This window comes from Trachemys scripta, chromosome 13 (assembly GCF_013100865.1).
Source record: "Trachemys scripta elegans isolate TJP31775 chromosome 13, CAS_Tse_1.0, whole genome shotgun sequence".
Taxonomy (NCBI): Eukaryota; Metazoa; Chordata; order Testudines; family Emydidae; genus Trachemys; species Trachemys scripta.
Window position 1 is genome coordinate 19884751 of NC_048310.1, and position 18654 is coordinate 19903404.

Genomic DNA, 18654 nt, shown 5'->3' on the forward strand with positions numbered 1-18654 from the left:
TATCCGCAAAAAGAAGAACAGGAGTACTTGTGGCACCTTAGAGACTAACAAATTTATTAGAGCATAAGCTTTCGTGGACTACAGCCCACTTCTTCGGATGCATATATATGTTCCATTCTATATGCATCCGAAGAAGTGGGCTGTAGTCCATGAAAGCTTATGCTCTAATAAATTTGTTAGTCTCTAAGGTGCCACAAGTACTCCTGTTCTTCTTAGTTCAAGAAAGATCTGGATAGGATATGCAAGACTTCTTTCTGGCAGGGGAAGAGACCCAAAATCAGCTTGCTGTGGCTGTGTGGATCCAAAGAGTGAGGATAACTTAATTTACTGGACGTTTAACATGTAATATCTGAGATCGGCTCTACTGTGGAGAGTGACAGCGGGGAAGTGATCTAGCGTGGCTACTCTCTGACCTGATCTGCTTATGGCGAATTCCCTTTTATTTGGCAACATAGAGGAAAATCTGATGAGGGAAAGAGCCAGCTATTTAAAGAAAACAACACAAGACTTAGCCAGTACTCAGCCTTTAGATCTATCTGGACTCTTTCCTGGATCTAATCTACAAGATATGGGAAGATAAAAGACTCTCCTCTCTGGAGATGCTTCAAAGAAGATAACTGTTTGGAATGATTTAGTGTGCTACTAGTATGAAAAGGGACACTTCTTTTTTAAAAAAAAACAACCAAGAACAAGGCATTGCTAGATTTATTTTCTGTCTCACTGATTCCATGTCAAATTTTCTCAGTTGGCAGATAAAGATAGCTTTTCTAGTTATCATACTGGGTTCTTTCCTCCTTTACACATAATCACTTATAGTCCGCAGGCCAAATGAGGCCACTTGTACCTATTCACTCTCCTTGAAGGCTAGTGAAGTTGCAGACACATAAGAGACTCATTTGGCCTTTAGAATCAATGATTGGTAGTGTTGCATTTGAAGGAAAGAATCTAGCTGGACTTGAAATCTAGAACAAAACTCATGTTTTTATTTCTAAACTCTGCATATTTGGTCTAGAATCAGTGAGACAATAAACATCTAATCACATTATGCCAATCTTCAGTCACTTTTCAAGAGTAAAACTTCACTTTATATCATATATAGTGTGGTCTATAGAGGTCTTACATACATTTGCAAACTAGATACATTTGAGAGAGATACTAACTTGTGTGAAAGATCGTCCTTTACTTCAGAGATTACCGGGGGAGAGGGGGACAGCCATGCAGGGAGTGGGGATTGGTAGACCAACATTTAGGGAGGTGGGAATGCAGGTTTTCAGCTTGCATAATAACTGAGGATAATGTAATGCAAAGGCATGCCAGAACCATCTACTGATACATTTGTTATCTCCTCCCAGTAAATGACCTGTTGAGTTCACTATGTCTAGAGTCCCAGCAGTAATTAGATTTTAAGGGTGGTTGAAAGGAAGGGAGAAGTTTAAAATAAATAAAAGAATCTTGAAGCCTTGAGTTCACACCTTATTATCCAATGCAACAAAATTGTAAATAATTTATGATGATGACCTTGCTGAGCTTGGAAATATGATTGTAGGTTTCCTTTCTTGTCTATAGAGTTCTAAAAGCTAAAAAATGAGATTAAAATGTTTTTTTTTGATATTGTATGGAATAGTCCTTAGTAATCAACACACACTTTCTGGATTTTTATTCAAACCTGTAGTTTTACAGTGATTCTTCTTCAGTGGATATGGCTAATACTTTTCCCTGTTCACAAATTAGTTGAAAATCCTTATACCCATTCTCAGTTTGCATATTAGTAAGTCATGAGCTTTTGCTGACCGTCATTTGTTGGTGAACAAGCTGATGTGAACCTGAACGTCTGCTACAGCAAAACTATAATCCAATTGAACAATTAGACTATTACATCTGATTCACTTAGTCGCTTGCTGTGTTTTAAACAGCCAGTAGCAAAATAGTACTTTGCTAATGAGTTCTTTACAATAACAAATCAGGCTAGTTACATTGCTGCCTTGGTACAGCCACATCCATTGTGAGCAGCTGTGCCCGCTGACATTGCTTCTGAGTGGAGAAGGAAAGAAGGGCAGAACAGCACAGCGAGGACACTCTTGGGAATATGCTATAGAGAAAATTCTATCGAATTCAAAACTAGCTTTACATGGAGTTGTGTTTTAGCTAAAATCTCACATTGAGAGGATTGTTATATGGTGTCAGTTAATTTTACAAACTGAACCTTTAAAGTATATAAACTTACCTTATGATCTACAATAGTATATAACTTTCTGCTTTAATTATGATGTCTGAAAATTCTTAAAATTATAAGGAGAATCATTTTAATCAGCAAAATAAAAACAAAACACTGTATATTTGAGCGGCTGTCGGGAAGAGAAAACAGAGGTATGAGCCACCATTGTTAAGCAGTACCCTAATACTGATATCAGGCTCTTAGTTTGTAGTGAAAAAGACCAAAGACTTTTTAAAACCAGCCCGTCAGTCATCTAGCTACATGAGGAAATTCTAAAGCCACAAAGATTTTGAACAGTTAAATAATCTGCTATGACTTCCAAAATACGAAGTGAAAATTCTGTCTAAAGCTTCATTTTGGCACTTTAAGCACCATGGCATATAGTGAATAGTGCCCTGGACTAAGATTTGAGAGACCTAGGTTCAGTGCTTGGCTCAGTTCTGTGCTATGACCTTAGACCAATCACTTAATCTCTCTGTTAATCTGTTTTCCCTCCCACATTTTAATAGTCTTTCTCCATTTAGACTCTTTGGGACAGAGGACTGTCTTCTGCTATGTGTTTGTACGGTGTCTAGCACAGTGGGGTCCTGATCTCAGGGTGTCTGAGTGCGACGGTGATAGAGTAATTAATTTATTACTGGTAGTCCCTGTTACCATTTTTTTTCCAGTCGAAACTATATATCTGAGTGAAGTACTTCTGTTCCCCCTTAAATAACCAAAATACACAGTTAACATGATTGGATTGGAAAATGTCATTATTCCAGTTGTTCAAAGAGAGAAACTGGAACTCTCTTTAAAAAGTCCGGTTCAACTTTTCAGAAATTACAAAAGTGTACCTTCAGGGTCAAGACATCATATGTCATGCTTCACCCTAAAGATATGGAAAAATAACCACTAAAAAAAATTTTCCTAAAGAGTCACAGACGAATATGTAATACACCCAGCAAAACTGTAAGATGACATTATGGAAAACAAATTGTATGCCTTTATGTGCTATTAAAATAAACAGTGTTGCCTAAAATTGGTGTGCTTCTGGATGTGCACTATGCCCTCACACAAATAGCTTACTTTAATGGCTCAGGAAAAATCTTTGTTTTGTTTTGTTTTGTTTTTGATAGATATTTAGCCTTGAGGCAGTGACGTTGTCTAATGCCAATGATCTTTAATGTCAGTTCTTTACATTACATTACAATTCACTTGCATCTTCATAACTTTTGGATTTTTTTAAAAGTAGGATTGGGCATTTGAGTGGTCAAAAAATAACTGGTCAGTTGACCAGTTGATTAGTCAAATATTGTCAAATAATGTAAAAAAAGTCAAATATTTTAAAGCACTAATTTATTAGAATATAACTATAGCAACAACAACAACAAAAAAGATTAAGACTTTATGGTCTCCATTTGATATAGCTTTAGATACTTATGCCTAATTACAAAAAAACAAATTTACTTAGCTGAGTTATTTTAACTAAGAAAAATGTGAAACATAATTAAATGAAATTCTAAAAAACGAAATTGTCTTTTTTAGCAATGGTAGGTTAGCATTTAAATGTGAATGTTATTCAAGATTGAACAGTTATAAAAGCAAAATGAAATTAAACAAATAAACATAGCAACTATAAAAGAAAATGTCATTTTTAAATGCACGTATGCTAGGTAGGCTGCTGGCCAGCTCTTCAAGCAGCTTAATGGCTATGCATCTTTTCTCTTTGCTTGGGAAGGAGGTTTAATGATGACTGAACCCTCTTTTCCCTCCCCCATTCCCTTCTGAGTTAATTTCTGTATGTTTTATCTAGTCAGTTTATATTGTAAACTCTTTGGGGCAGGGACCATGTCTTTTAACTTGTTAATTTTTGTAAATTGGTATGTACATTGACGGCCTGATATACAAATAAAAATATACATACATACAAATTTCAGTTAGTTCACCTTTTTTCCCTCAGCAAATGGTATTCGTATGTAGTAGAGTGAGTGATCATGACAGTTAAATAGGCTTGCTAGCAGATAGCACCATGAGGCAATCGAAAAGGTAGGCCAGCAACTACGTCAAGGTGTTCTTGCTGGAATATTTGACTGTGGTCAAATGATAGGTAGTCAGTTGACCAGTCAATTGAGTGGCTTGCCAAGGCTATTTTAAAATTGTTTGTAAATAGTTAAATTTTAAGATTACAACAAATCCTCAACTAACTAAACCATCCTCTGCAATTGGGTTAATTAGTTACATTTTCTGTTTTGTTAATATGTAACCATTAAATAGACTTGCAGTAGATACCTTCAGGCATCTCCATACTAATTTGAAGTGACAGGTGTCATTTTATTTTTGTTGCATAGTCATGATTGATCATATATGTGCTACCTTACCATCTGTCGTGGAAAAGACATAAGCAGTGAGATTTAGAGCATTCTTCCAAAATGAAGCCAACTATATAAGCTTGCTGTAAAAGCACAAGCATATCACAAATCTTTCTCAATATTTTTGTACTGATTATGAAGAAGCTCATCAACTTACTGATCCTCACTCCTTCATGACATAGATACCCTTTTAAAATGCGTGCGCTGTGTTTTAGATTGCCTTCCCTGTCTGAAAAGAGAAAAATATTTTAAAAAATGCTAAAATGTGAAAGTATAGATTTTCTATTGTAGAGGACATACATGGGGAGAGGGAACTCCCCCCAAAATCATGTAAAGTCATTTTTTTATCCTTTTCCATGTCTTGCCTCAGCACTGTGATATCTGAGAATTGCTGCCAACAGTGGGTAGCCAGGTGGTGAACTTAAACTATTATTTGTTATGCAAAACCATGCTTGTTTTACTGTTAATTTATTCTTCCCTTCCACCCACTTGTTTTTCACACACCTGCTTGTGCTTTGTCATAAACCAAGATTGTAAACTCTCTGTGGAAAGGAACTTTCAAATATGTTTGAACAGCACCTAGAACAAAGAGTCTCTGGTCTTGGATTGGGGGACCCAACGTGCTACTGTAATACAGATTTGGAGAAAGTAGTTGTTGAATGTGCTGACATGGAAAAGTGTGATTTTTCAAGCTTCAAGCTGCTGGAAGGGAATATATTCACAATAGCTTCATGCATGTCTGTAGCCAGAAGCTATACAGAGGAAGCAGAGCCTCAACAGATCTTGCGAGTGTCAAAGGTAAGGGAGGATGTACTACATAGTATGTCTCCAACAGCCACGCTATTCTCAGCTGTCCAAACATGATGCCAAATTCCTCCACACAAGATTGTTCAGCCATTGAGATAAGGAGAGGCATTTGTGTCTTTCTGATGACGTAGCAAAGGATAGGAATGATATACAAGTGGTGGAGATTTATTTATCAAGGGTAAATGTTTGTGAGGACACAGAAACTTCACTTCATCATATCTGCAATATTCAGGATTCCAGAAAAGGAGGCAGAGGCCATTTTATCTTTTGCAAATTGTGGGGAATCAAGCTGGTCCCTATTTATTAGATATTCTAATCTAAGAATCTAATCCATTGGGTGACAGGAAATGGATCACTTGATTACCTGTTCTGTTCATTCCCTCTGGGGCACCTGGCATTGGGCACTGTCGGAAGACAGGATAATGGGCTAGATGAACTTTTGGTCTGACCCAGTATGGCCATTCTTATTATCTTATTTCCTTTGTAGTCCCCAAGAGGAAAACTCAAGTCCCAAAATGTGAGCAAAGAAGAATAAGTGCAGAATGGCTATTTTAACTGTGCCCTACGTGACTATCCAATTTTGATAGATTGGACAGCAGGAGGCCTCTATATTCTTATTAGAGACACAAGGTGGGTGAGGTAATATCTTTTATTGGACCAACTTCTGTTGGTGAGAGAGACAAGCTTTCGAACTTACACAGAGCTCTTCTTTAAGCTTGTCTCTCTCACCAACAGAAATTGGTCCAATAAAAGGTATTACCTCACCCACCTTGTCTCTCTAATATCCTGGGACCAACACAGCTACAACAACTCTATATATTCTTACGTTATTCACACAAGTGGTTTTGCTGCAAGTACTGTACTCTACTTTGATCTCTAGACATAGTTTGAGAGTATTTATCAAGGATTTGATGATGGTAATTACATTCCCCCAGTGAAGAGAGAGATTCAGCTCTTTTCCTCTTTAGAAAAATACCTTAAAAATGATGAGTTCTTACAAGGAAGTGTATATGGCCTCTGAAATGAGTCCTTAATCTAGCAGGATGGAACAGTGCAAGAATCCCCATCCCAGTGATACTATTCTTATTTTAACCATTGGAAATGCCTCTGAACAATCACTGAAGTAGAGGAGAGTTAATATCTAGATTTAGAAAACAAAACATAGACTTTATAAAGAAGACTTGGATTTATGTGCCAATACTAGTATTTTAATCTCATTGCCTAACATTGCAAATTATACCAGGAATGTGGTATGCTGTCCTTGTAAAACAAAAGAGGTTGTTTATTTTGAGAGCAGTTCCCAGGGACAGGAAGATTTCAACCTCTTGTACCTCAACGTCCTTTAGAATCTCAGTAGTTTGAAATTCCTAATGAGCCCTGGATTTTCTTTCCCCTGAGAATTGTTGGAGTCCTTCGTATTTTCCATACGCTGAAATGTTTAGTTTGCTAGTTTTCTCCTCACTGGCTCCTGCAGTTTTCATAGAAATCTTTTAAATTTTGTCCTCAAGTAAGTTGGTGGTTTGTTTCTTAATGTCTGCGGAATACTTTTTTAATAAGGCAGACTACACTTGCAGAGGTCAGTCACAGTATCAAAACTGTTTAATGTTATACGTTGTACAAAGAGGGGAAATGATTGAACCAGAATGGAATGTCAAAAGGAGACTGGCTGCAATGGGAAACAAAATTTGCCACCAGTAAAGTTCTGTTAAAGTAGATTGTTAATGCATATAACTTTTAGTGTGACTCCTCTATCTTGCTGGTAAAATCACTGTAGCTGAATACTTTTATTAAAAAAAAGAATGTAACTGAAAATAAGCCAGATAACTTCTTGTCCTCTAAGTCAGGATGTCTTCGTACATTTTATGCATTATTCCTAAAATGGTGTAACAGTTTAATTCTGGTAGACTTTTTGTAAAGGAAGGTAAAATGTATATAAACATTTATACATTCATATCTTGTCCCTTTCTCTCTGTGACAACTACAGTAAACCAAAAGAACAGAAACTGTGTGAAGTTTATCCATATTTATATTTATAACAAGTGTATATACTTATGCAACAGACAAAAATTAGCACTTTCAGTGTAAAATATTTTAGATTACAACTGTAATTTTGACTACTTTTCTTTTTGAAAGTCTCAAGGATTCATTAATGCTGTTTTTTTTTTCCATTACTTGTATTTCTGTAATACCTAGAGACCTCACCTGAGGTTTGGGCCCCATTGTGTTAGGTACTCAATAAACACACATAAGGGATGGTCCATTCCCTGCATAGTATACAGTCTAAATAGGAGACAAAAGGTGAGAGGGGAAAAACAGAGGCACTGAGAGGGAAAGTGACTTGCCCAAAGTCAAAAAGCAGGTAAGTGGAGGAGCTGAGGATAGAGCCCATTTTTTCTCAATCCTAGTCCAGTACACTACCCACTGGCCCATGCCTCATGAATCCAAATCAGTACTTTCTACGGTAACTTTGAAAACATTTGCTGCTCTGGTGTTCTAGTTTTGGTCTCTTGCAAGTGTTGCCCCCCCAGCCCCGGCCAGAGTTGTATGGCAAACTCCTAAATATAGAGTATTTCTGTTTGTTCTTCTGCCCACATTCTCTGGCCTGTTGGAAGATTGTACCTATCCTCCCATGCTGACAGGAGGTGCAGAGAGAGAATTACTAGAACAGTGTGATCCTTGTTTCATTTTGCTTGTTCTAATGCTAGGCATGTGTAGTTTTCTCAAGCATAATCCAGCGTTGCTGTATGGGTAAGAGGAAAGGGTAAAATGACAGAGGGGCGATTTACAAAGGAAAAAGACAGCTAGTCCAGTGGTCTGGAATTTGGAACCCATCTGAGTTAGGCTTTTCATCTCTTACTCTTGCAAGGGCTTGCAAGGGCGAGGAAGTGATTCTAGATACAGCACCCTTAATTTGTTTGTGGGGTGGGGGTGGGGAAAGAGACTAATTTGCCTGGGTTTCTAGACCCTCTTTTGCTTTTTTCCCCCTCCCCACTGTCCAAATGAGCAGCATTAAATTATACATTTCTTTGAAATATTTTGGAGTGAATTTTTTTGTTAGCTCTAGGGATTCCTGTCAGATGATGTAAGACATAGGGCGTCAGTTTGTACAAGTTCTTCCAGGTGTACCTTATTTCCTGATCAGTCAAGATTACTCTCCAAAGAAGCCCCCCAAAATTTGTTCACTGTTTTAATTGTCAAAACGTTTTCACATATATTTCTGATGATCTTCCAAGCAGAATGTTAAACTTGATTATGAACCTTTTAATACTGTCATGAGCTTGGTGTGTACTGATTTAACCAAAGTAGATTTTATATGTTGGTCAAACATTGTAAGATAGTGTGATTCATCAGCTTTTCAGATTTGCATTCTTGAAATAACCATGACTTGAGAACAGAAGTGTTGTAAAGATGATGCAGATAAAATTCATAACAATCAGACGCCTGATCTCTCTCAAAAGAAAAGCTGCAACTTAGAGATTCAGTGTTCTGTAGTGATTAAGTGTTTTAAGAACATAGTTAAGTATTAGCAATGTTTCGTATTGATGATGGTTTGATTGTGAAGCATTATTGAAAAAAGCTCTTCATTGGTCCATCCAAGTTTAGGAACTTGACTCGCTTGTTTAACTCAGTCATCAGGATTCACTGACCAAAAGTAACCCCAAACTCACTCTTGAATTTTGTTTTTTTTTTTCTTTCATAGTTACTTGGACGATGTTTCTTGACAGTGATGCAGGTTCACTTTCAGTTTTTGTCACAAGCTTTGCAGAAGGTCCAACCAGTGGCACACTCTTGTTTTGCTGAAGCTGTAGCTCAGGAAAGGAAGAATGCTAGTGGGGTGGGAACTTCCAATTTGAGCCCCACTACTGAGCTAGAAGATGCAGTACGATCATGGAGAGGAGCTGCAGAGGTATGAATGCCTTGTTTTTAATTAAGCTGAATATTTCCTATTAGTAACTATTAGTTACCCTAATATGCAAAACTCTTCATATTTGTTTTATATTAAAGGAAAACTAAACTTGATATTTAGTCCTATTTTCTTTAAATGGCTTAAAATAGTTTTAAGTACTATTAATTATCCTGGAGCCAATTTTCCTATATATATATATTTTTAAAAAAATTTCTCTCTGTGGAAAAACCTCACAAAAACAAAGGAAACAGTCTGTAGTGAAGCAGTGGCATTATACACAAAGTGCTGTCAGATGCACAAACTAGAGAAACAGAAAAATAATTGATCTTTCAATTATAGTAGCCTTTGCTCTTGTCAAAAGAGTAGGCCAAGAAGGCACCCCAAAAGTCAGACAGAAATGATTTTGATGGTGTCTTGATAACATTTTGAATATGTATCCTATTCTGTATTTTAAAAAGGTTACTCATGACTTTTATGTCCAATTTGTTGAAAAGCTGCTGTTCTTGCTGGTGGTTGAATTACAAAATTGTAAAAAATTTAATTATGTTACTCAAAATTCTCTCTAGATTTATACTTCCGAAACATATACATAATCTGTGGAATCCATATCTTCACTACAAGGAAAAAACACCTTTCAAGGGAACCTAGTTTAATAGACCTAAAATACTTGCTTTTCCTCTTTCTATAGCTGACATTAAATTTATAAATTGCTAGAGCAAAAACGGCTTCAGACTTTTTGAGTACATGGTTTCCTTAAAATTAAAGTAACTTGGAGTATGTGCTTTTGAAGTCTAATCTGGCAGAACAGACAGGCATGTTAGTCATCTTGACTGGAAATCCTCTCAGGATTTCCATTTATCAACTAACATCTGCAAGGTATAGGACAACAGACAAGCTTCCTGTGGGACTATGAATCTAAAGAACTCTTTGTAACAGGACATGCTGCAACTGCTTTCTCTCAGTGACTGGAATAAAATAGAGATTTACAACTGTTTGCTAGATACAATTTTTGGGGAATATTATTGATCCATACTTTTGTTGTTAAGTTATACCATAGCTTTATCTACTATGAATTCTGTTAAATATGAGCAGGATTTCAAATGTTGTCTCAGTACTTTATACTCCTAGTTTCTTGGAAGTTGCTATATAGAAATTGTTATAACTGGTTAAAGTTAAGTACTTATGTACTTGGGTTGGGCCCTTGATATTTATGATAAAAGAGCCAGTTATGACCTTGGCCCAGTTAAACTATTTTTATGAAGGAAACACATTATTTGTCAAAATATAGAGAATCAGATACAGATTAACAGAATAAAGTCTATTAGGCATGCAAAATGAGAAAATAAGAGAAAAACACAAGACCAAATTCTCTTCAATTATAAAGCTAGAAAAAAGAGAAACATCTATTTCCACAATTGACTAAAATCACCAATCCCAATAATTGTAAGGTTTTAAGATACTATATGAAAACCCATGCTCTTAAATAATCACTAATATACAGGTTTTTTTCTGTAATCATCAGCGGATATACCAGTTAATTGTTGTTCTTGGTCCTGGTGTGGGAATTTTGGGTAGACTACATCTGTCCCAATGTTGAACCAATACTATGATGATTTTTGATTATCCTTTATGTTAAAGGCCACATCTCGGCTGAGAGAAAGAGGCTGTGATGGGTGTTTGGCTGGAATTGAGGTTCAGCAACTCTTCTGCTCACAAAGTGTGGCAATCCCTGAGCATCAGCTGAAAGAACTGAATATGAAAATTGACTGTGCTTTGCAGGTTAGTTACCTTAATTGTTTTATTTTTTCCACATGTCCACTACAGTCAGGAGGTAGGGGATTGAAGCAGGAAAGCAGTGTGTTACACAAAAACATGTAGTTCAATCAACTGAAAAAGTGATGTGACTTTGCAGTATTGTCTATAGAAGATGGTGGATGTGCCATGAAATATGACAGTGTAAATTCATATATATACTTTCACATCACTTGTTGATTATGGCTAACTTGTATCTTAAACCATTTTGTAATATCAGGCATATAAAATTGCTTTGGAGAGTTTGGGCCATTGTGAATATGCAATGAAGGCTGGCTTCCACTTGAATCCAAAAGCTATTGAAGCAAGTTTGCAGGTAAGAGCCAGTACTCATTTTTTCCTCCTGAAAATGAATGGTAAAGAATGATAATTCCTTAATTTTTGTTCTTTTTATTAGCTTTTTATTTACTGTCTCCCTTTCTGCTCATTGATCTACATTTTGTCTTCAAGGGCTGCTGTTGTGAAGCTGAAGCCCAACAAACAGGAAGGAGACAGACTCCACCTCAGCCAATTCAGTGTGAACTCCCCACTGTACCTGTTCAGATAGGATCCCATTTTCTAAAAGGAATATCCTTTAATGAGTCTGCAGCAGAAAACCTGAAGCTGAAAACGGTAATGACCCTAAATCTAACCTTTTATAAAAATTCAATATTAAATATTCAGTATTAAATTACAATTTTAAAATCAATCATGCCACATGAGTTCAAAAGGTATTCATAGAACTAGTTGGAAAATGGATTTCTAAATTTGGGGGGAAGGTGGGAGTGTCATCCAAAAATTATTTGGATATCTTTGAGCATTTTCACTTTTTCTAGGTAAACTTAGCTCCCTGTTCCTGGAAACGTTAAAAATTGATTGTGTTTTGAACTATTATTTACAGTGTCTCATAAGCAGTGCTCTTTTGTATTCTAATTATTATACTAATTTCCATAATTCAATTTATACAGGTGCATTTTATAACTTAGACTGTTTACAGGTAGCCAATGCTTTGGTTAAGATTGAGAAAGCTTTTATAGTTAACACTACTATGTGTATTTAATTTCCTTGAATGTATCCTTCAGACAAATCAAAATTACAAGATAAGGACATCTGGGAACATTTTATTTCCTGTTTGTAACCTCAGACTATACATGCAGTAGTAGATTTTTTTCAAATGTATGTTTCTCTGTTTTGAGTAGTGTGTGTAACAAGCTTTTGTGACTTGCAGCACACAATGCTACAACTGATCAAAGAAGCTGGTTGCCATAATGGACTTACACCCCGGGATGACTCTCCTGTTACTGAAGTACTAAATCAGGTTTGCCCTTCTACTTGGCGGGGAGCCTGCAAGACGGCTGTACAGTTATTATTTGGCCAAGCTGGATTGGTAAGTCACTGTGGCTGATAGAGACAGATCCGCAGTAAACAAACTATTTTTAAAGCTATATTTGGACAAGAATCCTCTTCTCTTAAAGTAAAACTGAGATCATTGGACTGATAGAACAAGGTGCTGAGCAATTTGTAGGACTGGGACCATTGTTCTCAGCCCATCAGTTTACAAGTTCACAAAATTAAGTACAACTTAGTAAAATATGAAAAGTATTAAAAGCTTTGTAATTACAGTTGACAATTTGACCAATAATTTAACAATCAAAACACTTACATAAAACGACACTAAAGTTTCTCTTACAGATGTTGAAACATTAAAACACTTTGGAAATTGGTTCAGTTTCTTACAGTGGGCTCCTCCATTTCCAGTGTTAGAGATAACTTTACTGGTAGACAAGATGGATTTTAGCAGACCATAGATTCAGAAGTCTTAATTGTAGTTGAAAACTTACACTCTAACATAAAGAATATTTTGAACAATGACTGATTTTATGAAAAGAAAAGCACTAGAAGTTTTAAAATCAAATAGGAAGCTGCAGTTTTTACAACCTGATGTAGATTAGGACGCAGGAAATGCAGTTCCCTTTTTAATGCATGGTAAAATCAGGAGACTACCACATTTAAAAAAAAATCTTATTCTACAACAACTTTGAAAATACTGTTTTTCACTACTGACGTGGGAGCTGGATTTCCTGTTTAATTGCCAGCAGGAGGTCCTCCCCTTCGAATATCAGTAAAATGGCAATTCAAATGGAGACACTTGCACTATATCAGTAAGGTATATTTAGGAACTGTTTGGATATTGTTTTAAGATACGTATGTTTTCTTACGTAAACATTTTATCTATGGTATAACTAATCACTGCAGTCTTTTTATTTAATAAAATGCACTTCCGTTTATTCATGACAAGTGTTTCTTTTGGGCTATTGTAAATTTTCAATCTAGTGGACAAGTAAAATAGGAGCAGATTTCCTTTAACAACAATGCAGCTGGAAGTGTGTGTGTGGTATGTGTTTTAAAAGTACATCATTGTGTGTAAGAGTTTCAGTCACCTTCTTTTTAAGCCAGCACTTGGTAACAGAATCAAAATTTGGTCTAACTGTTGGATTATATACTGTCAATGGTCTTTTACTTTATGTGCAACCTGAACATAGAATGATCAAGAATTAGTGGTTGATTTTAATCTCTGATATGTAGCAAAATGCATTTTTTTTTTTTTATTTTTTTTTTAAATCTTGTAAGGTCAGCTATTGCATTTGTTCAGGCAAGTGAAGTAGCTGATTTGTATGTGGCTTTGACTCACCTCCCGTCCTAGTTTATTAAAGCATTTCTTCTAGTACTGTTGAGTTGATAATTTCTGCAGAAATAGTGAAGCTTCATTTGTCATGCTTTTCTATTTGAACTTCACTTACTTCGGTATTATAAGCATCACATTATATTGCTTCTACAACTTTGACCATTAGTAGCACAAATTTAAGATATTCTCCCTTGTTCATATCTTAACTCAAGACAATATCATCATAACTGAGACATGTAAACAAGATATAAAATGAAATTTACTCTAATCATGGTGTTCTGCTTTCTCTGCTGCTAATATGACAGCAGCTGTGCTGCTACTATCAATCCCCTTACATAGCAGTTGCTGATAGGAACCTGTGTGGTAGAGGAGGGTAACTTTTTAGGGGTAGAGGAAGGTGGTAGTGGTAGTACAGTAAGATTGTTGGTCTCATTCTGATTGGATGTTTTTGAGGAAGAAATACTTTAAAAACATTAGATTCAAGAGGGGTTAGATCAGGGCTAGAACTGTTCTCAGGAGGGGGGGTTAGGTGGTTTCTTCACCTGGAGGGGAAGGTTGAGGCTCAGTAGCAGTGGGAAAACACGGCTGGTGGAGAGCAGGGCAGCCCGGCTGGCCATTGAAGTGCTGCTATCATGAGAGTTCCATGCTGGCAGCAGGGAGAGTTGTTGGCATAGAACTCCTTTGCTTATCGTGCAAGCCAAAATGAAATTGTCATTTTTTAGGAATAACTTGGGTAAAATCATGAATAACTCTATTCACTGCTGGCATCAATTATCTAATAGCAGAGGCCTTTCATATTCAGAGGCACTAACAAGATGCATAAATAACAGTAAACAGTGTATGATCTTTCACTCCTGTAAGCCTCATCTTCTTATACTTCTGTCTTACTCTTGGTTTGTCATTCCTTGTTGTTTCTCCCCCCTAAATTACACTGCAATCTCTTCAGAGTAGGGATTTGCCATTTTTGGCTGTAGACTGCTTTGCTTGCACATCTGTGGTGCTATGTAAAAATAATTCTACAATATTAATTTACATTTGCGTACAATTTTATGTAATGACGACAAATTCTAATCTTTTCCTTTAGAGCATTCTCTGGGTGGGGTGAGGGAGGAAGCACCTGTAAAACAAGAACAATAGATGTCCGATGAACAGGAAGCCATTTCCTAAGTAACCACCGGGCTGGGTGTGAGAAACGTGTTCACTGTATTTTGATTTTATTTTGTTCAGAAGTCAGATAAATGAATCAGGAATAGATGTAGCACACCCTTCATTTTACTGTTTTTAGAAACTAATGTATCTGTATTGGCCGAGATTTATGAGTTAACTTGCTACCTAAGTGCCAAATAAAACATTGTAGGACAATCTCATGAAGATTTAGTTTACTCTATGCCGCACATATTTTGGCTATGCATCTTGTTAGAAAAAGATTAGAAAGTTAAATGAAGTGTGATTCATAAATTGCTTAATTATTCTGGGTTTTACTGGCTTAATATGTCAGATAACAAAAAAGGAGCAGTTACTCTAGGTCAGGGTCGGCAACCTTTCAGAAGTGGTGTGCCGAGCCTTCATTTATTCACTCTAATTTAAGGTTTTGCGCAGAGGTGAAATTAAGCCGGTACACCCTGGTACGGTATACCGGAAAGAGCCAGTTTGCCGTACCGGGGTGGCCCGGCTTCCCCAGGGGGCAATTTAAGGGTCCTGCGGCTCCCAGCAGGGGCTCGAGCCCCAGGCCCTTTAAATTGCCACCAGAGCCCCACTGCTGGAGCCCTGGGGTAGGGCTGTGGGGGCTATTTAAAAAGTCTGGGCTCCCGCTGTTTCTACCACCCCGGCCCTTTAAATAGCCACTGGAGCCCCACCGCCACTACTCCAGGGCTCCGGCAGCTATTTAAAGGGCCGGGGCGGTAGAAGCAGGGGAGCCCTGGGCCCTTTAAATAGCCCCCGGAGCCCAGGGGTAGCGGGGGGCTCCAGGGGCTATTTAAAGTGCCCAGGGCTCCAGCTGCCTCTGCCGCCCCGGTCCTTTAAATAGCTGTGGGAGCCCCGCTGCTTCCCCAGGGCTCCCACGGCTATTTACAGGGCTGGGGTGGTAGAAGCAGGGGAGCCCCGGGCCCTTTAAATAGCCCCCGGAGCCCCGGGCTGCTGCTGCGCCCCTGGGGGGAGGGCACTTACCTTACAGGGTGGGCTGGGGCTGGCTCTGACTCCCTCAGCCACGCCCCTTCTGCCCTAGGCCCCGTCCCAGCGTACCGGTAAGTCACTGGACTTACTTTCACCCCTGGTTTTGCGTGCCAGTAATACATTTTAACGTTTTTAGAAGGTCTCTTTCTATAAGTCTATAATATATAACGCAACTATTGTTGTATGTAAAGTAAATAAGGTTTTTAAAATGTTTAAGGAGCTTCATTTAAAATTAAATTAAAATGCAGAGCCCCCCGGACTGGTGGCCAGGACCCGGGCAGTGTGAGTGCCACTAAAAATCAGCTTTTGTGCCGCCTTCGGGACGTGTGCCATAGGTTTCCTATCCCTGCTCTAGGTATTCAGTATTTGTCTTAATTTGTAGATTAAGAACCTGATCTTCACATTTAAGTCAACTGAAGTTGTGACTACTCAACACTTACAAAAATCACATTCTAAATTTTCAAAACTACATTCAAATGTTCTGACGTTCACCAAGGTTTATTCTGCTACACTCGGTTTAACTTAGCCCATTGTGCTTGATAATTCAGGGGTCTTTGCATATTCACTGGTACACTCCAGCTCTGCTTTGTGCTGCTCCAGTAACGCAAAGCAACTGGAAACCCATTTTGACTGACCAGGCCTGCTGTATTGTAAAGATACTAACATTGATTTTTATTGTTAACATAAGGGTATGTCTACACTTAAACCATTACAGCGGTACAGCTGCAGTGCACCAGCTGCACTGTGTAGTGCTTCAGTGTAGACATTAACTGCACCAACGTGAGGGGTTTGTCATTGGCATAGGTAATAATCCGCCTCCTCAAGAGGCAGTAGCTACTTTGACGGAAGAATTCTTCTGTCAACCTAGCACTGTGTACACCTGGAATTAGGTTGGCATAGGTCGGATTTTTTACACCCTTGAGAGACGTAGCTATGCTGATGTAAGTTCCTAGTGCAGACCAGCCCTCAAAGTGTTTCTAATGTTAATTTTTCAAAGGGAAAAATCAAAAGATTAGGAGCACAGCACTACTTTTCCTAAAGAATCTCTCCTGCATTTGTTTACACATGAGCAGTAGCTGATTTGTTTGTGGCATCGCCTGACCTTCAGTCTCTTATCAAAATATTTATGTTAGTACTGTTGAGTTGATACTTCTGTAGTAATGTTGAAGTTCCATTTTGTGAATGCTTTTTTATGTGATTTGTCATGCACTTTTGGTATTAAGAATCATATTTAATGACCCCCCCCCTTTTTTTTTTTTAATAGCACTAGCACATGGATTTAAGATGTTTTCTTTTTAGTTTGTCAGGAAAAAATAATCACAACTATGACTTTTTTTAATTGGATGTCATATAAGGTAGGGATAAAATGACACTAATTATAATCAAGGTAATTTTGTGCTAGCATTTCTCCCTGCTATTAGCACAGTGTTCCTGTAACAGCAACATCCTAGCTTCTAGTAATTTCTAAACCCTAGATATAACCTTGGCCAAATGTTGAGCATTTTTTTTTATGTTTGTAAGTTGGGTCTGAGTGAAGCAAGATTTGCTCCTGAATTACACACATCTAAGTTATAGATGGCATCTGTCCCTTGAATATTAGGATTAAATCATTCATAAATCTTTCCTTTCTTATCCTATCATACTCATAGCTACAGGTGTGGCATAAATCAACAGATCTGCAGAATAAAATTCAAGTTTCATAAATATTCTGAAACCTAAACAAAGTAATAGAATGGCATTGTCATTAAAAAAAAAAAAAAAAAAAAAAAAAGGTGTATGGAAGCTTGTACATAGGCCAAACACTAATCATAATGGCCTCTTTTTAAAAAGACTCTGAGACTGTTTACAGGTAGGGATGAATGGACTGAGGTGAATATCCAGGGGAATGCAGTCATATGCTCAGTGATGGAACACCTAAAGGGTGGGTAATGGCAGTGCAGTTATGCTTGCTGCAATTTTAATAGGTTTGACACCAGAGGAAGGAACATAGAATCTCAACAGACTTCAGGCCCCTCTATTTCAAATGCTTCACCTGACACATTTCTCCATCACCACTAGTTGATGCCTGCCTACCAGATAATAGCAGAACCAGTGGAGGGTGACTGCAGACACGCCACTAAAATCCCTTAAGGCTTCTCTGCACTGGAGCACTTGGCCATTTCAAGGTTAAATGGTACAAATAATCTGTTAGTCACTGACATGAGGTCTGTTGGTGACTCAAATGTTGCTGGGAATCTCAGCACAACCAAAATAAGCTATTAGAAATTACCAAAATGGCCTGTGGATGAAGACTGGACCGCAAATGAAAACATGAATCAAATGTGGAACCTATTCAAAAATATAATTATTGAGGCTTATGCGAACCCCTCCTTCTCAGTCAGTTTCCCTTAGGGTGACCAGATGTCCCGATTTTATAGGGACAGTCCCGATATTTGGGGCTTTTCTTATGTAGATGTCTATTACCCCCCACCCCCTGTCCCGATTTTTCACACTTGCTGTCTGGTCACCCTAGTTTCCCTAATAAGGGAAGGTTCAAGACAGAATGGTAATTTCCAAATTTCCTTCAGCTTCAGAAACAATGTCTTATGAAGGGGGACCCAAACTCAACAAATTGGATAGTCATCTCCCTCTTCTTACTAAGGAAGGCATTAATAATGACACACAATTCAGGATACGCAGAGGCAGGGACTGTGTATGTAGGATCTTAGAACCCAGAAAACCGTGG

The 18654-nt window shown here is 37.7% G+C and overlaps 1 protein-coding gene across 4 annotated transcripts in view; it reads left to right on the top strand.

Annotated features, from left to right (window-relative positions):
* The window catches only part of GARRE1 (granule associated Rac and RHOG effector 1), a 97775-nt gene that overhangs the window by 57667 nt on the left and 21454 nt on the right, over positions 1-18654 (top strand). For 3 of the 4 annotated variants that reach the window (XM_034788077.1, XM_034788079.1, XM_034788081.1), the window contains 5 exons: positions 9074-9280; positions 10919-11059; positions 11313-11408; positions 11543-11704; positions 12300-12458. In XM_034788077.1, coding sequence (XP_034643968.1) covers positions 9074-9280; positions 10919-11059; positions 11313-11408; positions 11543-11704; positions 12300-12458 — 765 coding nt within the window. The remainder of the gene's footprint in view (positions 1-9073; positions 9281-10918; positions 11060-11312; positions 11409-11542; positions 11705-12299; positions 12459-18654) is intronic. The other variant, XM_034788080.1, reaches the window with a different exon arrangement.